At 44.3% G+C, this 20,474-nt stretch overlaps 1 protein-coding gene across 14 annotated transcripts in view; it reads left to right on the top strand.

Moving 5' to 3' along the window:
- Positions 1-20,474, top strand: part of LOC115163229 (histone-lysine N-methyltransferase MECOM) — a 189,881-nt gene that overhangs the window by 52,691 nt on the left and 116,716 nt on the right. For all 14 annotated transcript variants that reach the window (XM_029714932.1, XM_029714946.1, XM_029714943.1 and 11 more), the window contains exon 2: positions 16,672-17,027. In XM_029714932.1, coding sequence (XP_029570792.1) covers positions 16,672-17,027 — 356 coding nt within the window. The remainder of the gene's footprint in view (positions 1-16,671; positions 17,028-20,474) is intronic.

Here is a 20,474-nt window from a genome sequence, read left to right as displayed (position 1 = left end):
GAAAGAGCAGGTGTCCTTAATGTTTCGTACAATCAGTGTGCATACGTGTGTGTGTATATATTTTAGCTTACTAAATATGTGCATATGTCTAAAGCTTGAAATTATCATTATAAGGGTTTACTACTTTATTTAAACATCTAGAAATGTTTTTTGTTTACATGTTTGTTGTTCATGTGCACATACACTACATATTGTGGTACATACTGTATAAAGTATATATTGTGGGTTATTTGGCTTGCCTTCAGTGTACTTGACTTGATGTGTGTCCTTGGTTTAGTGACATCTCCTTTCCCCAGCTCTTTCTCTGCTGAGCTGCTGAGGGTTTGGCTGCTGTTGGAGCTCCTGTTTGGGCCCCTGTTGGCCCCTGGAGGCCCCTCCATCGCTCAGCCTCCCAGTAAGCTCAGAATGCCCAGAAGAACTCCAGGATTCCTCACAGGACACAGGCTCACAACTCTCTCACAACGCACTCACAACGTTCTTACAACGCTTTCGTCTCAAAAATATTCATAAATAAAAAATCTGTAATTACTAGTATTTAAGGAAATAGAAATAAACTATTCTTTACCTGTCAGAGTTTCAATTCAAAATCCCCTTTAGCAGACTCCCATTCAGAACCTATTGAGAAGGTTGTTGTACGCTCTCTCTCTCTCTCTCTCTCTCTCTCTCTCTCTCTCTCTCTCTCTCTCTCTCTCTCTCTCTCTCATTCTCTCTCACTCCCCCTCTTTCCCCCTCTCTCCCTCTCCTGATTGGGTTCCTTCTGTATAACAGTATGTATTGGCCAGCTTTGGTGTGAGGATGCTATATGATGCTATAGTGTGTCTGTGTTTTTAAACAGGATGATCTACAGTGGCAAGAAAAAGTATGTGAACCCTTTGGAATTACCTGGATTTCTCAATAAATTGGTCATCAAATTTGATCTGATCTTCATCTAAGTCACAATAAAAGACAAACATAGTGTGCTTAAACTAATAACACACAAGTTATTGTATTTTTATTGTCTATATTGAATACATAAATTAAACCTTGACAGTGTAGGTTGGGAAAAGTATGTGAACCCCTAGGCTAATGACTTTTCCAAAAGCTAATTGGAGTCAGGAGTCAGCTAATCTGGAGTCCAATCAATGAGACGAGATTGGAGATGGTTGGTTGGAGCTGCCTTGCCCTATAAAAAACACTCACAAAATTTGAGTTTGCTATTCACAAGAAGCATTGCCTGATGTGAACCATGCCTTGAACAAAAGAGATCTCAGAAGACCTAAGATTAAGAATTGTTGACTTGCATAAAGCTGGAAAGGCTTACAAAAGTATCTCTAAAAGCCTTTATGTTCATCAGTCCACGGAAAGACAAATTGTCTATAAATGGAGAAAGTTCAGCACTGTTGCTACTCTCACTAGGAGTGGCCGTCCTACAAAGATGACTGCAAGAGCACAGCGCAGAATGCTCATTGAGGTTAAGAAGAATCCTAGAGTGTCAGCTAAAGACTTACAGAAATCTCTGGAACATGCTAACATCTCTGTTGACGAGTCTTCGATACGTAAAACACTATACAAGAACAACTGCTGTCCAAAAAAAACTTGCTGCACGTGTGAAGTTTGCAAAAGTGCACCTGGATGTTCCACAGCGCTACTGGTAAAATATTCTGTGGACAGATGAAACTACAGTTGAGTTGTTTGGAAGGAACACACAACACTATGTGTGGAGAAAAAAAGGCACAGCACACCAACATCAAAACCTCATCCCAACTGTAAAGTATGGTAGAGGGAGCATCATGGTTTGGGGCTGCTTTGCTGCCTCAGAGCCTGGACAGCTTGCTATCATCAACGGAAAAATGAATTCCCAAGTTTATCAAGACATTTTGCAGGAAAATGGAAGGCTATCTGTCCGCCAATTGAAGCTCAACAGAAGTTGGGTGATGCAATAGGACAACGACCCAAAACACAGAAGTAAATCAACAACAGAATGGCTTCAACAGAAGAAAATACACCTTCTGGAGTGGCCCAGTCAGAGTCCTGACCTCAACCCGATTGAGATGCTGTGGCATGACCTCAAGAGAGAAGTTCACACCAGACATCCCTAGAATATTGCTGAACTGAAACAGTTTTATAAAGAGGAATGGTACAAAATTCCTCCTGACCGTTGTGCAGGTCTGATCCGCAACTGCAGAAAACATTTGGTTGAGGTTATTGCTGCCAAAGGAGGGTCATCCAGTTATTAAATCCAAGGGTTCGCATACTTTTCCCACCCTGCACTGTGAATGTTTACATGGTGTTTTCAATAAAGACATCAAAACGTAGAGTTGTTTGTATGTTATTAGTTTAAGCAGACTGTCTTTGTCTATTGTTGTGACCTAGATGAAGATCAGATCAAATTTTATGACCAATTTACGCAGAAATCCAGGTATTTCCAAAGGGTTCACATACTTTTTCTTGCCACTGTATCTCTTAGTCTTTCAATGCCTCATCCCTTACAGCAGTGTCAGGGGAAGACATTATAACTATGACATTAAAGGGATGTTGCTGGGATGTTTCTCAGAGAAACATCTCACTCAGGAGGTGTCCCTGCCCAGTCAGCGGTGAGGCTGAGAGGTCAGAGGTCAGCTGTAATGTCGGTGATGACACAGATGTCTGTGGTTGGTTCATGTTGGGAGGCCCATACTTCCCAGGAGGCGCAGGAGGCCATTTTGCATCCAGCTTCAACGATGGCTTAAAAGGATACTGTGAGATTTTATGATTTATGTCGTTTTGTATTCTTACCCAGAGTCAGATGAACTCCTGGATACCATTTGTGTCTCTGCGTGCAGTTTGGAGGTTGTTGAAGTTAGCATATAGTTAGCTTAGCGCAATTGCTGGAAATCTCCCGATAGAGTAGCCAGCTCCTCTCAAATGGAAGGAAATAGACATTCTAACTACTCCAAAGCTGGGTGGTTGCAATCTCTGTACATCTCTATGCAACAATAGGACAGGGAATGAGGAAGTGGATTGAATGTTGTTTCTTATAATTGTCAGTAAAATGAACATATTTATAAAATATAAATGACTATGTATAGCTACGTGAAAATAAAAGTGTAGATCTTAGAGATAATGTATTGGCATCCCAAGGTCATGCACTGAGCAGAACACCGGAATAATTATCCCTGTGTGTCATTGTAATCTTTATTAGTGTAATTTAGTCTCATAAGGGAGGGGTTGCCAACTGGCAATCTAACACAAAAATATAATTACATTCTTAAAGAATATTCAGAACTTTTATTATTCAAAAACATAAAATACCATCATACTGTCAAAAAATTGAAAATGTGATGTTGGCCATATCGCTCAGTCCCAGTCTTCATGTAAGATCTGTGGTATAATGGCGTGTCCCCTTCGCCTGTCTGTCAAAAACGGTGGACAAATGAACCTTGCAGACAAGCTGAGTCCCACCCATAAGGCGGGGAGTTCATTTCCATATGTAATGTAGTCCCGTGTGGCTCAGTTGGTAGAGCATGGTGTTTGCAACGCCAGGGTTGTGGGTTCGATTCCCACGGGGGACCAGTATGGAGAAAAAAATTTATGAAATGTATGCATTCACTACTGTAAGTTGCTCTGGATATGAGCGTCTGCTAAATGACTAAAATGTGAATGAAAGACCCCTGTCAATCATGCCTATAGCCATCTGTGATTGGCCTGATAGATAAGGGATTTGCCATGCCACTATAAACTGACTTTGGCTAGCTGAACAATCTACTAGATTGAGCCTCAGTTGAATATCAGAGTTTGTTAAGACTGTATATCTTTTCTATTCTGAAAGATTTAATTTGAAATATGTCATGGAGGGATGAATTTACATTTCTTATATGTCTATCTTTCTGCTTCGTTTAATATTTATGTTGTGCTTTTTTTTACACTGTACATCCCAAGAAATAGGAAACATTCAGAGACAGAGGGAGAAAGAGAGGAAGAGATAGAGGGATACAATAGGCCATGTGTGTAGGAGTGTGTTTTGTGTCTGTGTTTGACTATGTCCACAGGTAGCTTATTTCTCTGTAAACATATGTTTCTCTTTGTCCCGCTGGTGCGTCCCCTGGCGTGCCTAGGCAGTGGCTGGGTCACGCCTCCATTAGGGCTTTTGTCACGGTGATTAATAGCACCTTCTATCATCTATAATTCACTCCCTGATGACGGTGGGGCTTGTACTGGCACTGCTCCGGGTAATGGTATGATGTATGAGTCCGCCCAACACCTAGTGGCATAGGTGAAAATCATTCCGCCCATGCAGATACCGTCCCGGGAACAAATGTTTTCCCTCCTAATAAGAAGGAATGAATTTGGTGTCGAGAGTGAGCGGCAGAACACTGGACGTGTGTGCCTACTGTGTGCGCGTGCATGTGTGTGTAGAATTATGGCATATTTTGCTTTATGTTCTACTCATTCTGAGTTTGAGATCATTATTTTCATTGGTGCTAAAATGCCGTGTGTTTTGGATCAGCCTCAACTACAGACATTTACTTTTAGTGTTCATGTCACTTAGTCTTTTAGCATAAGATATGAGAGTACAGACCATGAAGGGACAGCTTTGGCTGTCCAGACGTGGTGTTGAGAGTTGGGTTTTGTGTAGTATAATCATCATTTGTCATCTATCCTAATGATGTAATGATGTTGATGAACGTCGTGTACAGGATGTTGCCTCTAGCTGGAGTTCCCCTTTTCTACCCAGAATTCCTTTGGTGTGCCTCTTTTTGAAGGGCGTCAACTCGCGGTGATGAGGTAATCGCCAAGATTGAACAAATAAACAAAAGTATATGGCCATCAGTCAGTACACCACCCACCCCCCACCCCGCCCACACCACCCACACCACCGGCCCCACCAACACACACGCATGCGCACACACACACACACACACACACACAGACAGACAGACAGACAGACAGACAGACAGACAGACAGACAGACAGACAGACAGACAGACAGACAGACAGACAGACAGACAGACAGACAGACAGACAGACATGTGCTCATGCATGAGCTTGCACTCACGCACACTATGACCACTGATCTGTGGTCATTGTCCTTCAAAATGTTACACTATAGGATCTGAGCAGAACTGCAGTCTCACACTTATGTCTCGTCTGAAGATAAAACCACCGTTTTTAAAACATTCAACACAGCATATTTAGCTCTTTGGAAACGTTTACATTTCTGAAATGTATGTTTATGGATCAAAATTATTCCCCCGCTTGAATCAACCAAACTTGGGGAATTTCTGGTCTAAGTCAAATATAAGCTATGAGACCAGTTGGAGGGAAATGTCATAGGAGAAACAGCATAGAAGGGATACAGTTACTTTTAAAAGCCCTCGGTCTCAGCCATATGGCAAACTTCATCTCCAGGGTTATAACCACGTTACACAGTACTGCACAGAAAATCATTACACATGCTGGTATAGCCACATTGGGTTTCAGGGCCTGCTCGGCACAACAGACATTAAAAGCTTTGCTCCTTAAACATGCTGGCCCACACAGTATGTGTCAAACACAATGGCAATACAGACGTGGTGACAGACGATTGCACTGGAGAGAAAATACAAGAAAACCTTTTTTCAAACATAACTTGTGCACTCACATGCATATTCATGCAGACAACGCAGAAATATAAGAAATGCAACAAGAAATGACTGGAAGTTGAGTCAAGCGAGCAATATAATTTTTAATCACTCCGCTGTTTAAAATATGCCATTATACAGTGAATCATGATACCATATAGGATATGGTATTTAAGATGAATAAAGATAGGTTTGAGGATAAATGCACAATATAAAAAATGAAATATACAACAAATACAAAAATCGGGAATTTTCTCTCTCTTGTCTGTCATTTCTCTCTACAATCTCTTTTTGTCCTTGTTCAACATTGCACTATTACTCTATGATAAACTCTATAAGGTGAATGCACCAATTTGTAAGTCGCTCTGGATAAGAGCGTCTGCTAAATGACGTAAATGTAAATGTACTGTACGCATTGGCTAGGCATTAAGAAACAGGATGGATAGATGATAAAATGATAAGAGATTCACACTTCAGAAATGGCTTCCATGGTGATCTATGGTATCCATTTAAGTGATAATGCCTGAAAGCTGGTGTTTGGAGGGATATATTAGCATTCGTCTCAAGCTGGCAAACCGTGCCAATATATCCTCCAAACACCAGCTTTGAGGGCATTATCACTTTTATACAATGGGTTACCATCATAATCAAATAATAATTAACATATTTTAATTAAAAACATTATTTTTATTAATTTATTCATACTATAACATCCTTCCACAAATGTAGGGTTGCTGCCCAAGCCGGCTGGTCATTGGTTCTATCGGTTCAGTTGCCAGAGACGTGACCCAGTCGTTAAGTCTTTTTGTTCTGTATTTATGGATGCGACCCAGTAGTTTATTCTAAATGTTCCATTGCCATACTGGCTGGCAACGTTCATATCCCTTGCGTGCTAGCTAAACAACTATGGCTAACTTACAGTCACGTCAAACAGTGCAGCCAGAGTAACAACAAAGTAGCTGCATTTGCATTTGTTTAAGCTGTTTTCTAGTGACATTTATTTGGATACATCCATAACAACGAGCTAATGATGCGTGATTTCGCCTGGCATAAAAAAATGTGCTCTCTCTTCAGGACACTGTTGTTCAGAGGAGCTAGTTAACAACACAGCTAACACAATCACTTCAATCTGAAGCTGGAAAGACTGCAAACTAGCTGCACTTCGTTTCGTTTGCCTGTTTTCTGTTGACATTTGGATGGACCAACCCTTCCTTCCATTACCTGACCCTGCACCAATATAGTCCACTGTCGGTCTATAAAGGTTAGAGATAAGCACAGAGGACTTAGGGTCAGACACGTTCCCTCTGCCCCTCAGCTCCTCAGGTAAGTGCAGAGTCCAGAATCAGAACATCTCCCTCCAGACCTCTATGACGGTACCTCTGGACTCTGTGGAGCTGTGTAGTGCTGGAGCACAGACTAGACTGTGACTGTGTCCCTCTGAAAACGTCCCATTTACAGGAACCAGGTCAGCTCAAACTCACTGTGAGGCACTGCTACATCCCTGTCTGCTGGGTTGACAGAGAGGGAAAGATCAGGGAGTAATTCCCTGTTAGGCTGTCAGTCATCATGTCCATCCTCTGACTCTTTTTCCCTCGGGCCATGTCGCTTAGTGGAGTTTCCCAGAGTGCATCTTGTCAGTTCGATATACAGGGGAGAGCCCCTGTTCCATCTGGCTTGATGACTTGATACTCAGGCTCAACCATTAGAAAAATGATCTGGTAGCTGTAACATCAATCTCCTTTTGAAATGACAGAAGTTCATTTTAACATCTTGACCATGTTCTGTTATAATATCCACCCGGCACAGCCAGAAGAGGACTGGCCACCCCTCATAGCCTGGTTCCTCTCTAGGTTTCTTCCTAGGTTTTTGGCCTTTCTAGGGAGTTTTTCCTAGGGAGTTTTTCCTAGCCACCGTGCCTCTTTCACATGCATTGCTTGCTGTTTGGGGTTTTAGGCTGGGTTTCTGTACAGCACTTTGAGATTTCAGCTGATATACGAAGGGCTATATAAATAAATTTGATTTGATTTGATTTGAAGTGAAATATCCTTCATCATCTATTAAGATGTTAGAGAAGTAGAATGAAGACCTGTTGTCCAAGACCTGCATTCTGGGCTTCAGATCATCAGGCAGAATCTCTAAAGACGAGTCAGTATCCAAAACTAAGCTTGTTGTGGCTACTCCGTTTGGTAATTGATGTCTGTACACTTGCAGTACACTGTTGTAATCCTTTTTACTCTTGATTTCTGTCCTACCTCCAGAGGGCACTTCAATGATCTTCATCTGATTTGTCTTTCTACAAACCGTCAGTCAAAACCTGACCTGGTCTGTGAGCTGCCCACCATTCAGTGTTACCACTGTCGGATTCTCTTAGGGGGTATAGAACATATGATGATGTCAAGTCAAACCCAATTCTTATTGCGTTCATCATTAAAGTGTCCCCCTCTCTTGTTGACTTGTAGAAAACGGGTCTCTTGAAACAAAATGTCTTAAAATGAGCAGCAATATTCACTTGTTCAAATACAGTTGAAGTCGGAAGTTTACATACACTTTATCCAAATACATTTAAACTCAGATTTTCACAATTCCTGTCATTTAATCCTAGTAAAAAATCCCTGTTTTAGGTCAGTTAAGATCACCACTTTATTTTAAGAATGTAAAGTGTCAGAATAATAGAAGAGAGAATGATTTATTTCCGATTTTATTATTATGGCCAAACAGTTCTATTTTTGTTTCATCAGACCAGAGGACATTTCTCCAAAAAGTACAATCTTTGTCCCCATGTGCAGTTGCAAACCGTAGTCTGGCTTTTTTATGACGGTTTTGGAGCATTGGCTTCTTCCTTGCTGAGCTGCCTTTCAGGTTATGTCGATATAGGACTCGTTTTACTGTGGATATAGATTTTGTACCTGTTTCTTCCAGCATCTTCACAAGGTCCTTTGCGAGAGACTGAACGCGCCTCCTTCCTGGGCGGTATGACGGCTGCGTGGTCCCATGGTGTTTATACTGGCGTACTATTGTTTGTACAGATGAACGTGGTACCTTCAGGCGTTTGGAAATTGCTCCCAAGGATGAACCAGACTTGTGGAGGTCTACAATTTTTTTGTCATTTATGTCAATGTCAATTAGCCTATCAGAAGCTTCTAAAGCTATAACGTCATTTTCTGGAATTTTCCAAGCTGTTTAAAGGCACAGTCAACTTCTGACCCACTGGAATTGTGACACAGTGAATTATAAGTGAAATAATCTGTCTGTAAGCAATTGTTGGAAAAATTACTTGTATCATGCACAAAGTAGATGTCCTAACCGACTTGCCAAATAGTTTGTTAACAAGAAATTTGTGGAGTGGTTGAAAACAAGTTTTAATGACTCCAACCTAAGTGTATATAAACTTCCGACTTCAACTGTACGTATTCTGTCTCAGTATTGAGGGGAGCAGTGACCAGTGGGAGGACCAGCAAAACAAAGACTTGACAGATGGCATCCATTCTCCCTGTCTTTCCGTCTGTCTCTCTCTGTGAGATTGAGTCTCTGACAGCCCTAATCTACAGCTCATCATCTGGACGTCATCTGACAACTTCCTCTGCTCTTACTGGTGTGGTGGGTTTTCAGAGGTTGTTAGGTAGTGTGAATGATAACACCACTTTTCTCATAAACATTAGTGTGTGATCTGAGAGGCATTTCAAAATATTTCCATGGAAATAATTCAACATGATCTTAACAGCCTAGTTTATTTATATAAACTACATTATGAACATCTAAGTAGAGAGTTTGGATGGTGGTTGAGAGGTGTGTGTATGTGTGTGTGCATCTGTGTTTGTTTATGCATGCGTCTGTGTCTCTTTATGTGTGTGCGTCCGTGTGTGCATCTCTGTGTGTGGATCAAAGATTCCAGGCTGACAGCGCAGCGGTGCGGTGTCACACAGCCATTCAGGAATGTACCGAGGCACAGGGATGTGTAGCTAGAGCCTCATTAGCAACCCCACCTCCCCACCGCCCCTCCCAGCCTGTCAGGGCGCGTTAGCCACAGCCTGCCACAGTCACACAGGGGGAGAGGCTGCTTCCTGTGGAGGGTTTCCTGTCTGTCTGTCCTCCCTGGGCCCAGAGCAGGAGGCCCGGCAGGCCTGGCTAAGGCCCGCTCTCAAATTACACCTTCGTTCCCTACTACGATGGGGCAAATCTTAACTTCCACGTAATTTTCACTTAGTCATGGATTGATGTCAGTGGCAGACTAAGTGCAAATGTGGAAGTTAGGGAGTTAGAATTTGCCCCATAGTGCACTACTTCTGACCAGAGCTCTATAAAGCCCCATAGTGCACTACTTCTGACCAGAGCTCTATAAAGCCCCATAGTGCACTACTTCTGACCAGAGCTCTATAAAGCCCCATAGTGCACTACTTCTGACCAGAGCTCTATAAAGCCCCATAGTGCACTACTTCTGACCAGAGCTCTATAAAGCCCCATAGTGCACTACTTCTGACCAGAGCTCTATTAAGCCCCATAGTGCACTACTTCTGACCAGAGCTCTATAAAGCCCCATAGTGCACTACTTCTGACCAGAGCTCTATAAAGCCCCATAGTGCACTACTTCTGACCAGAGCTCTATAAAGCCCCATAGTGCACTACTTCTGACCAGAGCTCTATAAAGCCCCATAGTGCACTACTTCTGACCAGAGCTCTATAAAGCCCCATAGTGCACTACTTCTGACCAGAGCTCTATAAAGCCCCATAGTGCACTACATCTGACCAGAGCTCTATAAAGCCCCATAGTGCACTACTTCTGACCAGAGCTCTATAAAGCCCCATAGTGCACTACTTCTGACCAGAGCTCTATAAAGCCCCATAGTGCACTACTTCTGACCAGAGCTCTATAAAGCCCCATAGTGCACTACTTCTGACCAGAGCTCTATAAAGCCCCATAGTGCACTACTTCTGACCAGAGCTCTATAAAGCCCCATAGTGCACTACTTCTGACCAGAGCTCTATAAAGCCCCATAGTGCACTACTTCTGACCAGAGCTCTATAAAGCCCCATAGTGCACTACTTCTGACCAGAGCTCTATAAAGCCCCATAGTGCACTACTTCTGACCAGAGCTCTATAAAGCCCCATAGTGCACTACTTCTGACCAGAGCTCTATAAAGCCCCATAGTGCACTACTTCTGACCAGAGCTCTATAAAGCCCCATAGTGCACTACTTCTGACCAGAGCTCTATAAAGCCCCATAGTGCACTACTTCTGACCAGAGCTCTATAAAGCCCCATAGTGCACTACTTCTGACCAGAGCTCTATAAAGCCCCATAGTGCACTACATCTGACCAGAGCTCTATAAAGCCCCATAGTGCACTACTTCTGACCAGAGCTCTATAAAGCCCCATAGTGCACTACTTCTGACCAGAGCTCTATAAAGCCCCATAGTGCACTACTTCTGACCAGAGCTCTATAAAGCCCCATAGTGCGCTACTTCTGACCAGAGCTCTATAAAGCCCCATAGTGCACTACTTCTGACCAGAGCTCTATAAAGCCCCATAGTGCGCTACATCTGACCAGAGCTCTATAAGCCCCATAGTGCACTACTTCTGACCAGAGCTCTATAAAGCCCCATAGTGCACTACTTCTGACCAGAGCTCTATAAAGCCCCATAGTGCACTACTTCTGACCAGAGCTCTATAAAGCCCCATAGTGCACTACTTCTGACCAGAGCTCTATAAAGCCCCATAGTGCACTACTTCTGACCAGAGCTCTATAAAGCCCCATAGTGCACTACATCTGACCAGAGCTCTATAAAGCCCCATAGTGCACTACTTCTGACCAGAGCTCTATAAAGCCCCATAGTGCACTACTTCTGACCAGAGCTCTATAAAGCCCCATAGTGCACTACTTCTGACCAGAGCTCTATAAAGCCCCATAGTGCACTACTTCTGACCAGAGCTCTATAAAGCCCCATAGTGCACTACTTCTGACCAGAGCTCTATAAAGCCCCATAGTGCACTACTTCTGACCAGAGCTCTATAAAGCCCCATAGTGCACTACTTCTGACCAGAGCTCTATAAAGCCCCATAGTGCACTACTTCTGACCAGAGCTCTATAAAGCCCCATAGTGCACTACTTCTGACCAGAGCTCTATAAAGCCCCATAGTGCACTACTTCTGACCAGAGCTCTATAAAGCCCCATAGTGCACTACTTCTGACCAGAGCTCTATAAAGCCCCATAGTGCACTACTTCTGACCAGAGCTCTATAAAGCCCCATAGTGCGCTACATCTGACCAGAGCTCTATAAAGCCCCATAGTGCACTACTTCTGACCAGAGCTCTATAAAGCCCCATAGTGCACTACTTCTGACCAGAGCTCTATAAAGCCCCATAGTGCACTACTTCTGACCAGAGCTCTATAAAGCCCCATAGTGCACTACTTCTGACCAGAGCTCTATAAAGCCCCATAGTGCACTACTTCTGACCAGAGCTCTATAAAGCCCCATAGTGCACTACTTCTGACCAGAGCTCTATAAAGCCCCATAGTGCACTACTTCTGACCAGAGCTCTATAAAGCCCCATAGTGCACTACTTCTGACCAGAGCTCTATAAAGCCCCATAGTGCGCTACTTCTGACCAGAGCTCTATAAAGCCCCATAGTGCACTACTTCTGACCAGAGCTCTATAAAGCCCCATAGTGCACTACTTCTGACCAGAGCTCTATAAAGCCCCATAGTGCACTACTTCTGACCAGAGCTCTATAAAGCCCCATAGTGCACTACTTCTGACCAGAGCTCTATAAAGCCCCATAGTGCACTACTTCTGACCAGAGCTCTATAAAGCCCCATAGTGCGCTACATCTGACCAGAGCTCTATAAGCCCCATAGTGCACTACTTCTGACCAGAGCTCTATAAAGCCCCATAGTGCACTACTTCTGACCAGAGCTCTATAAAGCCCCATAGTGCACTACTTCTGACCAGAGCTCTATAAAGCCCCATAGTGCACTACTTCTGACCAGAGCTCTATAAAGCCCCATAGTGCACTACTTCTGACCAGAGCTCTATAAAGCCCCATAGTGCACTACTTCTGACCAGAGCTCTATAAAGCCCCATAGTGCACTACTTCTGACCAGAGCTCTATAAAGCCCCATAGTGCACTACTTCTGACCAGAGCTCTATAAAGCCCCATAGTGCACTACTTCTGACCAGAGCTCTATAAAGCCCCATAGTGCACTACTTCTGACCAGAGCTCTATAAAGCCCCATAGTGCACTACTTCTGACCAGAGCTCTATAAAGCCCCATAGTGCGCTACATCTGACCAGAGCTCTATAAGCCCCATAGTGCACTACTTCTGACCAGAGCTCTATAAAGCCCCATAGTGCACTACTTCTGACCAGAGCTCTATAAAGCCCCATAGTGCACTACTTCTGACCAGAGCTCTATAAAGCCCCATAGTGCACTACTTCTGACCAGAGCTCTATAAAGCCCCATAGTGCACTACTTCTGACCAGAGCTCTATAAAGCCCCATAGTGCACTACTTCTGACCAGAGCTCTATAAGCCCCATAGTGCGCTACATCTGACCAGAGCTCTATAAGCCCCATAGTGCGCTACATCTGACCAGAGCTCTATAAAGCCCCATAGTGCGCTACATCTGACCAGAGCTCTATAAGCCCCATAGTGCGCTACATCTGACCAGAGCTCTATAAAGCCCCATAGTGCGCTACATCTGACCAGAGCTCTATAAAGCCCCATAGTGCGCTACTTCTGACCAGAGCTCTATAAAGCCCCATAGTGATACAGTAGGGTGGATAAAGTAGTCTAAAGTAGTGTGTATGTGGTGAATAGTATGTCAGGCACAGCTAAATCCTACTCTCAAATTACACTTTCATTCCCTACCTCATAGCGCACTACTTTTGACCAGAGGAGACATAAAGTAATAGAACCCTTCCTTCCCAGGACACCACACACTGACGTCAAGAACAGATGCGCGCTACTCTTGGATTTAGTAAGAAGCCATTGCCATCTGTGCCAATTCAACAAAGCCTAGATTTAAATTATTATTACTTCTAAACAAAATAGCTTTTGTAGCTTTCGTACGCTTACAATGATGTTTTGATTCTTGCTTGAACAGTCGCTATAGATTCTATTTGGTTGTGATCTTTGCAAAATAAGTGTTTTGGATGCAGCAGTTGTTAACTAGAATGCTAACACTCTTTGAGAAAAGCTGTAGCTAAAGCTAGCCAAAGAGCCATTTTACTGGTTGAAGTCTAAGTTTTTTTTAAGAATAATGCATTTGATTTGTGATGATGACACAAACGTTATATTAAGCAGGACATTCATACGAGCCTTAACATCAAATTATAATCCAAAAGTAGTGTGAAATGCACTTGGAAGCAACATGTAAATAGAGGCTTTGTTTGCTGGCATTCTATAAGAACTCCCCCGTGTTCTGCCAAATCACCCTCGTGCGGCAATGTTTGCAAACACAAAAAGGGTCTATGGGGTCAAAAGTAGTGCACTATAAATAAGTCCTTTAGACTCCTTTGGCAGAGACACTAGTCGACAAGCAGACGTTCAGTGGGCACATATTATTTTCTATAGTGCACCACTTTAGATCAGAGCCCCATAGTGCTCTTGGTAGTAGTTGTAGTAGTGGCATCTGAGATGAGTACCCTTTCACAATACCTTGCCAAACCATGCTGAGCTGGCCTGGTTACGCATCCACCCACCATTGTTGCCAGAATCATGCTGGAAAGGACAATGTGAAAAGCAGGCATAGTTTGGTTTGAGTCGGCTCTATAGCGTGAAAAGGATATTGTCACCTGTGGTCAATGTCGGTGTTGTAACAGAGCGGACCACACTTCCTCGTCAGGGCTAGTCTGCCACGTGCGGCCTGGTCCCAAGCAGCCCGGCGAGGGTTCAAGGGTCGGCCTGTGGTGTCCTTTCTCACTGTACGTACTCACAATTAACCTCCGCCGACCCGGCCTCAGCTTCCTCTGTTTTCACACAGCGGCTGAGTGATGAAGGTCAGGAAAGGGAAATATAAAACAGTTTAGAACAGCACAATGCTACCGTGGACCCTATGGACCCGCCCAGCACCAAGCCGAGCCCCAGCTAGCCAAACAATCTGAACCAGCAGCTGCTTCACTATTGACTCTCTCTATCCCTCACACTCTCGCACTCTGTCTCTCTCTCTTTCTCTCTCTTTCTCTCTCGCTCTCACTCCCCCTGCTCCCTCCCTCCCTCCCTCTCTGTGTTAGGGGTGTTTCTGGGCTACTCTACTATCACAGTAGAATCAAGCCCTTTCCTTCTCTTCAGACACTTGGCCCTGTTATCACAGCCCTGCACCACTTTCCTCCGTCTCCTGTTTATTTTAACTACCCCTACTGATCAAATATTTGTGTTTGGACCTTGTATATTTTCCCATATTATGTTCAATGGAAGATGGAAGATGTAAAGACAATCCTTCCTCATGGTCCTTAGTGTTAGGTCGTAGGTGAGGGGAGGACTGGTTTTTCACTCTGGGTCGGAGAAGGCATAAGCCTCACTCACAACTCTCACAGGGCCATGTTAACTTTAATATGTCATTGATTTGTGCTTGATTACATGATTATTGGCTTGTTTTGCATCTATCTGTGTGTTAGAAAATCATAGACTATGTAGGCTGTAAGTATAGGCTATCCAGTTTACCCTGATGGTGTACTTGTAGGACAATCATCTCCAGCTTCCAATTGGCTCATTCATCTCCCCTCCTCTCCCCTGTAACTACACTACATGACCAAAAGTATGTGGACACATGTTCTCTCATTCCAAAATCATGGGCATTTATATGGAGTTGGTCCCCCCTTTGCTTCTATAACAGCCTCCACTCTTCTGGGAAGGCTTTCCACTAGATGTTGGAACATTGCTGCGGGGACTTGCATCCATTCAGCCACAAGACCATTAGTGAGGTCGTGCATTGATGTTGGGCTATTAGGCCTTGCTCGCAGGTTGCGTTCCAATTCATCCCAACGGTGTTCGATGGGGTTGAGGTCAGGGCTCTGTGCAGGCCAGTCAAGTTCTTCCACAAATACAATTTCTGTACGGGCCTCGCTTTGTCATGCTGAAACAGGAAAGGGCCTTCCCCAAACTGTTGCCACAAAGTTAGAAGCACAGAATTGTCTAGAATGTCATTGGATGCTACAGCGTTAAGATTTCCCTTCACTGGAACTTTGGAGCCTGGAAAACAGCCCCAGACCATTATTCCTTCTCCACCAAACTTTATAGTTGGCACTATGCATTCGGGCAGGTAGCGTTCTCCAGGCATCCGCCAAACCCAGATTAATCCATCAAACTGCCATATTGCAAAGCGTGATTCATCACTCCAGAGAACGCGTTTCCACTGCAGAGTCCAATGGCGGCGAGCTTTACATCACTCCAGCCGATGCTTGGCATTGCGCATGGTGATCTTAGGCTTGTGTGTGGCTGCTCGGCCATGGAAACACATTTTACAAAGCTCCCGACGAACAGTTCTGACGTTGTGCTGACATTGCTTCCAGAAGTAGTTTGGAACTCGGTAGTGAGTGTTGCAACCGAGAGCAGTGTTGCAACTGGCGGTCCTGTTCTGTGCCCTTGTGTGGCCTACCACTTCGCGACTGAGCCGTTGTTGCTCTTAGACGTTTCAACTTCACAATAACACCACTTACAGTTGACCGGGGCAGCTCTTGCAGGACAGAAATTTGACAAACTGACTTGAAAAGGTGGCTTCCTATGACGGTGCCACATTGAAAGTTTATGTGTTCTTCAGTAAGGAAATTCTACTGCCAATGTTTGTCTATGGAAATAGCATGGTTGTGTGCTCGATTTAATACACCTGTCAGCAACAGGTGTGGCAGAAATAGCCGAATCCACTAATTTGAAGGGGTGTCCACATACTTTTGGTGATGTAGTGTATTCCCCAGGTTGCTGCTGTCAATTAGAATGTGTTCTCAGTCAACTTACCTGGTAAAATAAGGGTTAAATAAATCAAATAAAAAGTAGTCTACACTGATGCTGTACTTTAGGTAGAAATGCTAGAGCCTCAAGTTCTCTCTCTCTCTCCCTCTCTCTCTCTCTCTCTCTCTCTCTCTCTCTCTATTTCAGGTAATGGTGAGGACTTTGCCCTCTACCCCTCTGATGTCCTGGATGATGTGTGTGTGTCGGACGGAGACCCCGCGGCACCACCCTCGGCCCCCCCAGCAGAGGACCACCCCTCCCCTGGCTTCTCCGCTGACGATGACGCATCTCCCCTGGAGCCGTCCCCCTTCCACTCTGCCCTCTACATGCCCCAGGACGAGCTGCCCGTTCCCCCCGACTTCCAGCTGCACCAGTCGGGCGTCCCCGGTATCGGTGGCATCCTGGGAATCTGGGCACGGAGGACGCTGGATGTGGGCGAGCGCTTCGGACCATACGTGGGCGAGCAGCGGGCGTGCCTGAGAGACCCCACCCAAGGCTGGGAGGTAGGAGAAACACTTGCTGTTTATTGTCTGAACAGGGGATTCTCTTCTCTCTGTTCTCTGTTACAGAGGGAGGGATGGAGGGAGGGGAGCGGGTCTTAGTTCTTCTGTTAACTTTGTCTCTGCCTCTATGTTGGTCTCTGGGATTGCTGTGGCGTTTGTTGCTGAGTGATGTGAGGTGTGAGGTGATCTCACCTCAGCCCAGTCCAAAGGGGTAACAGACAGCGCCCCCCAGGCAGCCCCTCTGCGGTCTGCTCTCTATGCTCTTAACTCAATTAAAATTAAAAGCTATAAATCCTGTCTTTAGCCCCAGTTAAAGACCTACAGCGGCCATCAGCCAATTGCAATATTGGCGCACAATCGAAGGCAGGGGTCACAGGACAAGGTCAGAGGTTAGGAAGTCAGGTGCAGCCTCTGTCTGTGTAAGCCCATGTCTCATTTTACGCAGGGGGATATGAGGGGGAGGGGGGAAAAGGTTGAGGTCATAAGGGTATCAGTCTAATTGAGATCCCCCTAAACAGATCCTCTCCTCCCATTTCGGGATGAGAGACCTCCTACTCCTGCGAAAACACTCGGATGTCTTTGTCCTTCTGTAAGACAGCACTAGCAACACCATGCATGACTATCTACTGGTTAACTAACTAACTAACTAACTAACAATCAAACGATCAAACACTAGATAGCATAAATGCCTTTTTGATTAATAAAATCAATGGTGTAGACAAAATAAAAAAGATGATCTAACACTGGTAAACTATGATAACCTACAGAAGTCTCCCAACCCTTAAGCCCAATTTTACGCTAGCTGACTCCTCAGTGTTTGTAGAATATCATCTCTGGTCTATATAAATAGTTTGGGTTTGGATTTGGTATGGATGGTGGAACGGTGGTCATGGTTAGACTTGCATCATCAACCATCAGGTCTAACTGAGTGGGTTTGGTTCCAACAGGACCAATAAATGGTTTCACTCCCACCGTACGTTTCTGTTCCAAGCAGTAACTTTTTGTTCATTATTTACTGCTACCATGAGACTCAGCACATCGATTGCCCTAATAGCGAAATGAAATCCTCTCTCTCTCTCCCTCATTGAATTTAAAAAAATATAAATTTAGCTAACATTGGGTTTGAAGATTATTTTTTAAAGTATCTGTCTCTCCCAGAGAGAGATTTACGGCTGGTTGAACAAGCTCTTGGGCTCTGTCTTTTTTTTTCCCAGGGAAGGAAATAAAGGAAAAAGGTTTCATGAATTTTAATCCACTGGTAATTTATGGGGAGCTTGAATAATATGTATTTAAAAGGAGCTGAGGATTATGGGAGAAAAGATGGGATGGCCGAGGAGGCAGCACTGTATCATTATGTTTAATTACTTCACTGACAGCGGCCCATAACTCTTTCCATTAAGTAAATAAGTTGTAAAGAATTTATGATGAAATGCCACATTATTCAGAACGGATTTCAGTGATGACATCCCTGCATTAAATATGGTAAACGGCGTTAAGTCCCCCTCCATAGAAAGCCTCGCTCCATCGCGCGCGCGCAAACCGTCAATATGCCAATAAGCAAGAGTGTCTGTAAAAAAATAAAAATAATTGATTCGGTAAATGTGAGTTAAGATAGATCTGTTTGCTTTCATCATCAATTCTGCGCGGCGTGCCGGGGTGATGTCACCGACCAGGGAGCGATAAAGGGGTAGCGCCCATCTTGAGCGAGTGATGGAGGGCCGTGAGCGCCCGCCGCCCGGGCCCATGACAGACCGGGGGAAGTTTGTCACCAGGGAGGCCAGCACTCCACGCCATCACCATAAATTTGGGCATTATTCATAAAGGAATATAGTGAGTTATAGCAGAGATGCTTTATGATTACAGGAATGGGGAGTTATGGGTAAGATAGCTTCAGTAAATAAAAGACAGCCAATGTGGTTGTGAGGGCTGGAGGTCCTCCTGCTTTTCACTGAGGGCACAACAAGCCCAACCAGTCAGACCAGGTGTGTGTGTGTGTGTGAGCGCGTACATGCGTTGTATACTTTTCTATGTGGTTGCACGACGGATATATACCTTGTTCACAGGAGCTTTACGATATTTTCCTCTTTTAAAAAAAACTCTGCTTGTTTTACACTGTTTCATTTCAAACAAAATGGAGAGTGTGTTTTTGTACTGTATACAGGCTTCTTCTGGATGTCAATTTAATAACAACTAGAGGACATGAGAGAAGAAAGAATAAAGAGAGAGAGTTTTAGAGAACCATGCTCCAAAGAAAGAAAGAAAGAAAGAAAGAAAGAAAGAAAGAAAGAAAGAAGAAAGAAAGAAAGAAAGAAAGGAAAGAAAGAAAGAAAGAAAGAAAGAAAGAAAGAAAGAAAGAAAGAAAGAGAGAAAGAAAGAAAGAAAGAGAGAAAGAAAGAAAGAGAGAAAGAGAGAGAAAGAGAGAAAGAGAGAAAGAGAGAAAGGGTGTATTTGTATTTGACCTGGTAGTCTTCATTAGAACCAGCAGCAGGCCTCCATCGTCTCTCCCTCCTCAATGAGATCTCACAAAAGTCGACTCAAGACCTGCTCAGCCGAGGACTGGAACAAGCACCATTTAGTGGAAACAGCGGGGGAGAGGTGAGGGGGGAAGGGTGAGGGTGTTATCAAGGGTTGATCTATTAACTAACAAAACTAACTAACCTGTTGTCTGACAGACCAAGGATCAGCATGTGTTGCCTCCCTATTACATTGGAATGTTATTTTTCGGTATTACTGTTGGATTTTATCAGGTTTATCACTGATAGCTTAAAAATACATAAGTATAGCTATAATGTATGTAATGCTGGTATTATAGAAGTAGATCACATATATTATTGTAACATAAATTGTGTCTGTATTATATGGGGACAATAATAGGATGAGGGACATACTTTTTCCCGAAGCAATTGAATGTTACTTTTTCACGCGGTGATCCTTTTCCGCCTGGATACTCACAACTAGTCCATATTCGCCTTTCTTTTCTTGAGCCATGGGGCACATTGAAATTCAAACACTGTTTGTGTCCGTCCTCCTCAGCACACCCCATCAGCAACAATGAGAGAGACGGCCCAGTGAGAGAAAGAGTTATCCTCCAACTCAATGAGTTTTCACTGGGGTTCACCCACTGCCTCCCGCTTCTGGCCCACGGTTTACGGGTCCGCTTCATCACACTGGCCCACGGTTTACGGGTCCGCTTCATCACACTGGGCGGGGCAGGGGGGTTGGGTTTGGGGGGGGGTGGACTCAGGGCCTTTGTGCATCTCTTGAGTGGGGGGTGGGAGGAGGGTGGGTGGTGTGGTGGAGATTAGAAGTACTGGGTGAATGGGGAGTGGAGGATTAGGTGTGCTGGTCTGGTCTGGGCCTGCTATCCAGCACAGGGCACAGTAAGGAGGGGAGGAGGTGCGTGGAGCCTCTCTGCTGGTTGTCATTCAGATACCATTCAGATACCAC

The sequence above is a fragment of the Salmo trutta genome, chromosome 26 (genome assembly GCF_901001165.1).
Source record: "Salmo trutta chromosome 26, fSalTru1.1, whole genome shotgun sequence".
NCBI lineage: Eukaryota > Metazoa > Chordata > Actinopteri > Salmoniformes > Salmonidae > Salmo > Salmo trutta.
The sequence above is the reverse complement of the archived record's forward strand: the minus strand, read 5'-3'. Positions and strand labels throughout refer to the sequence as shown.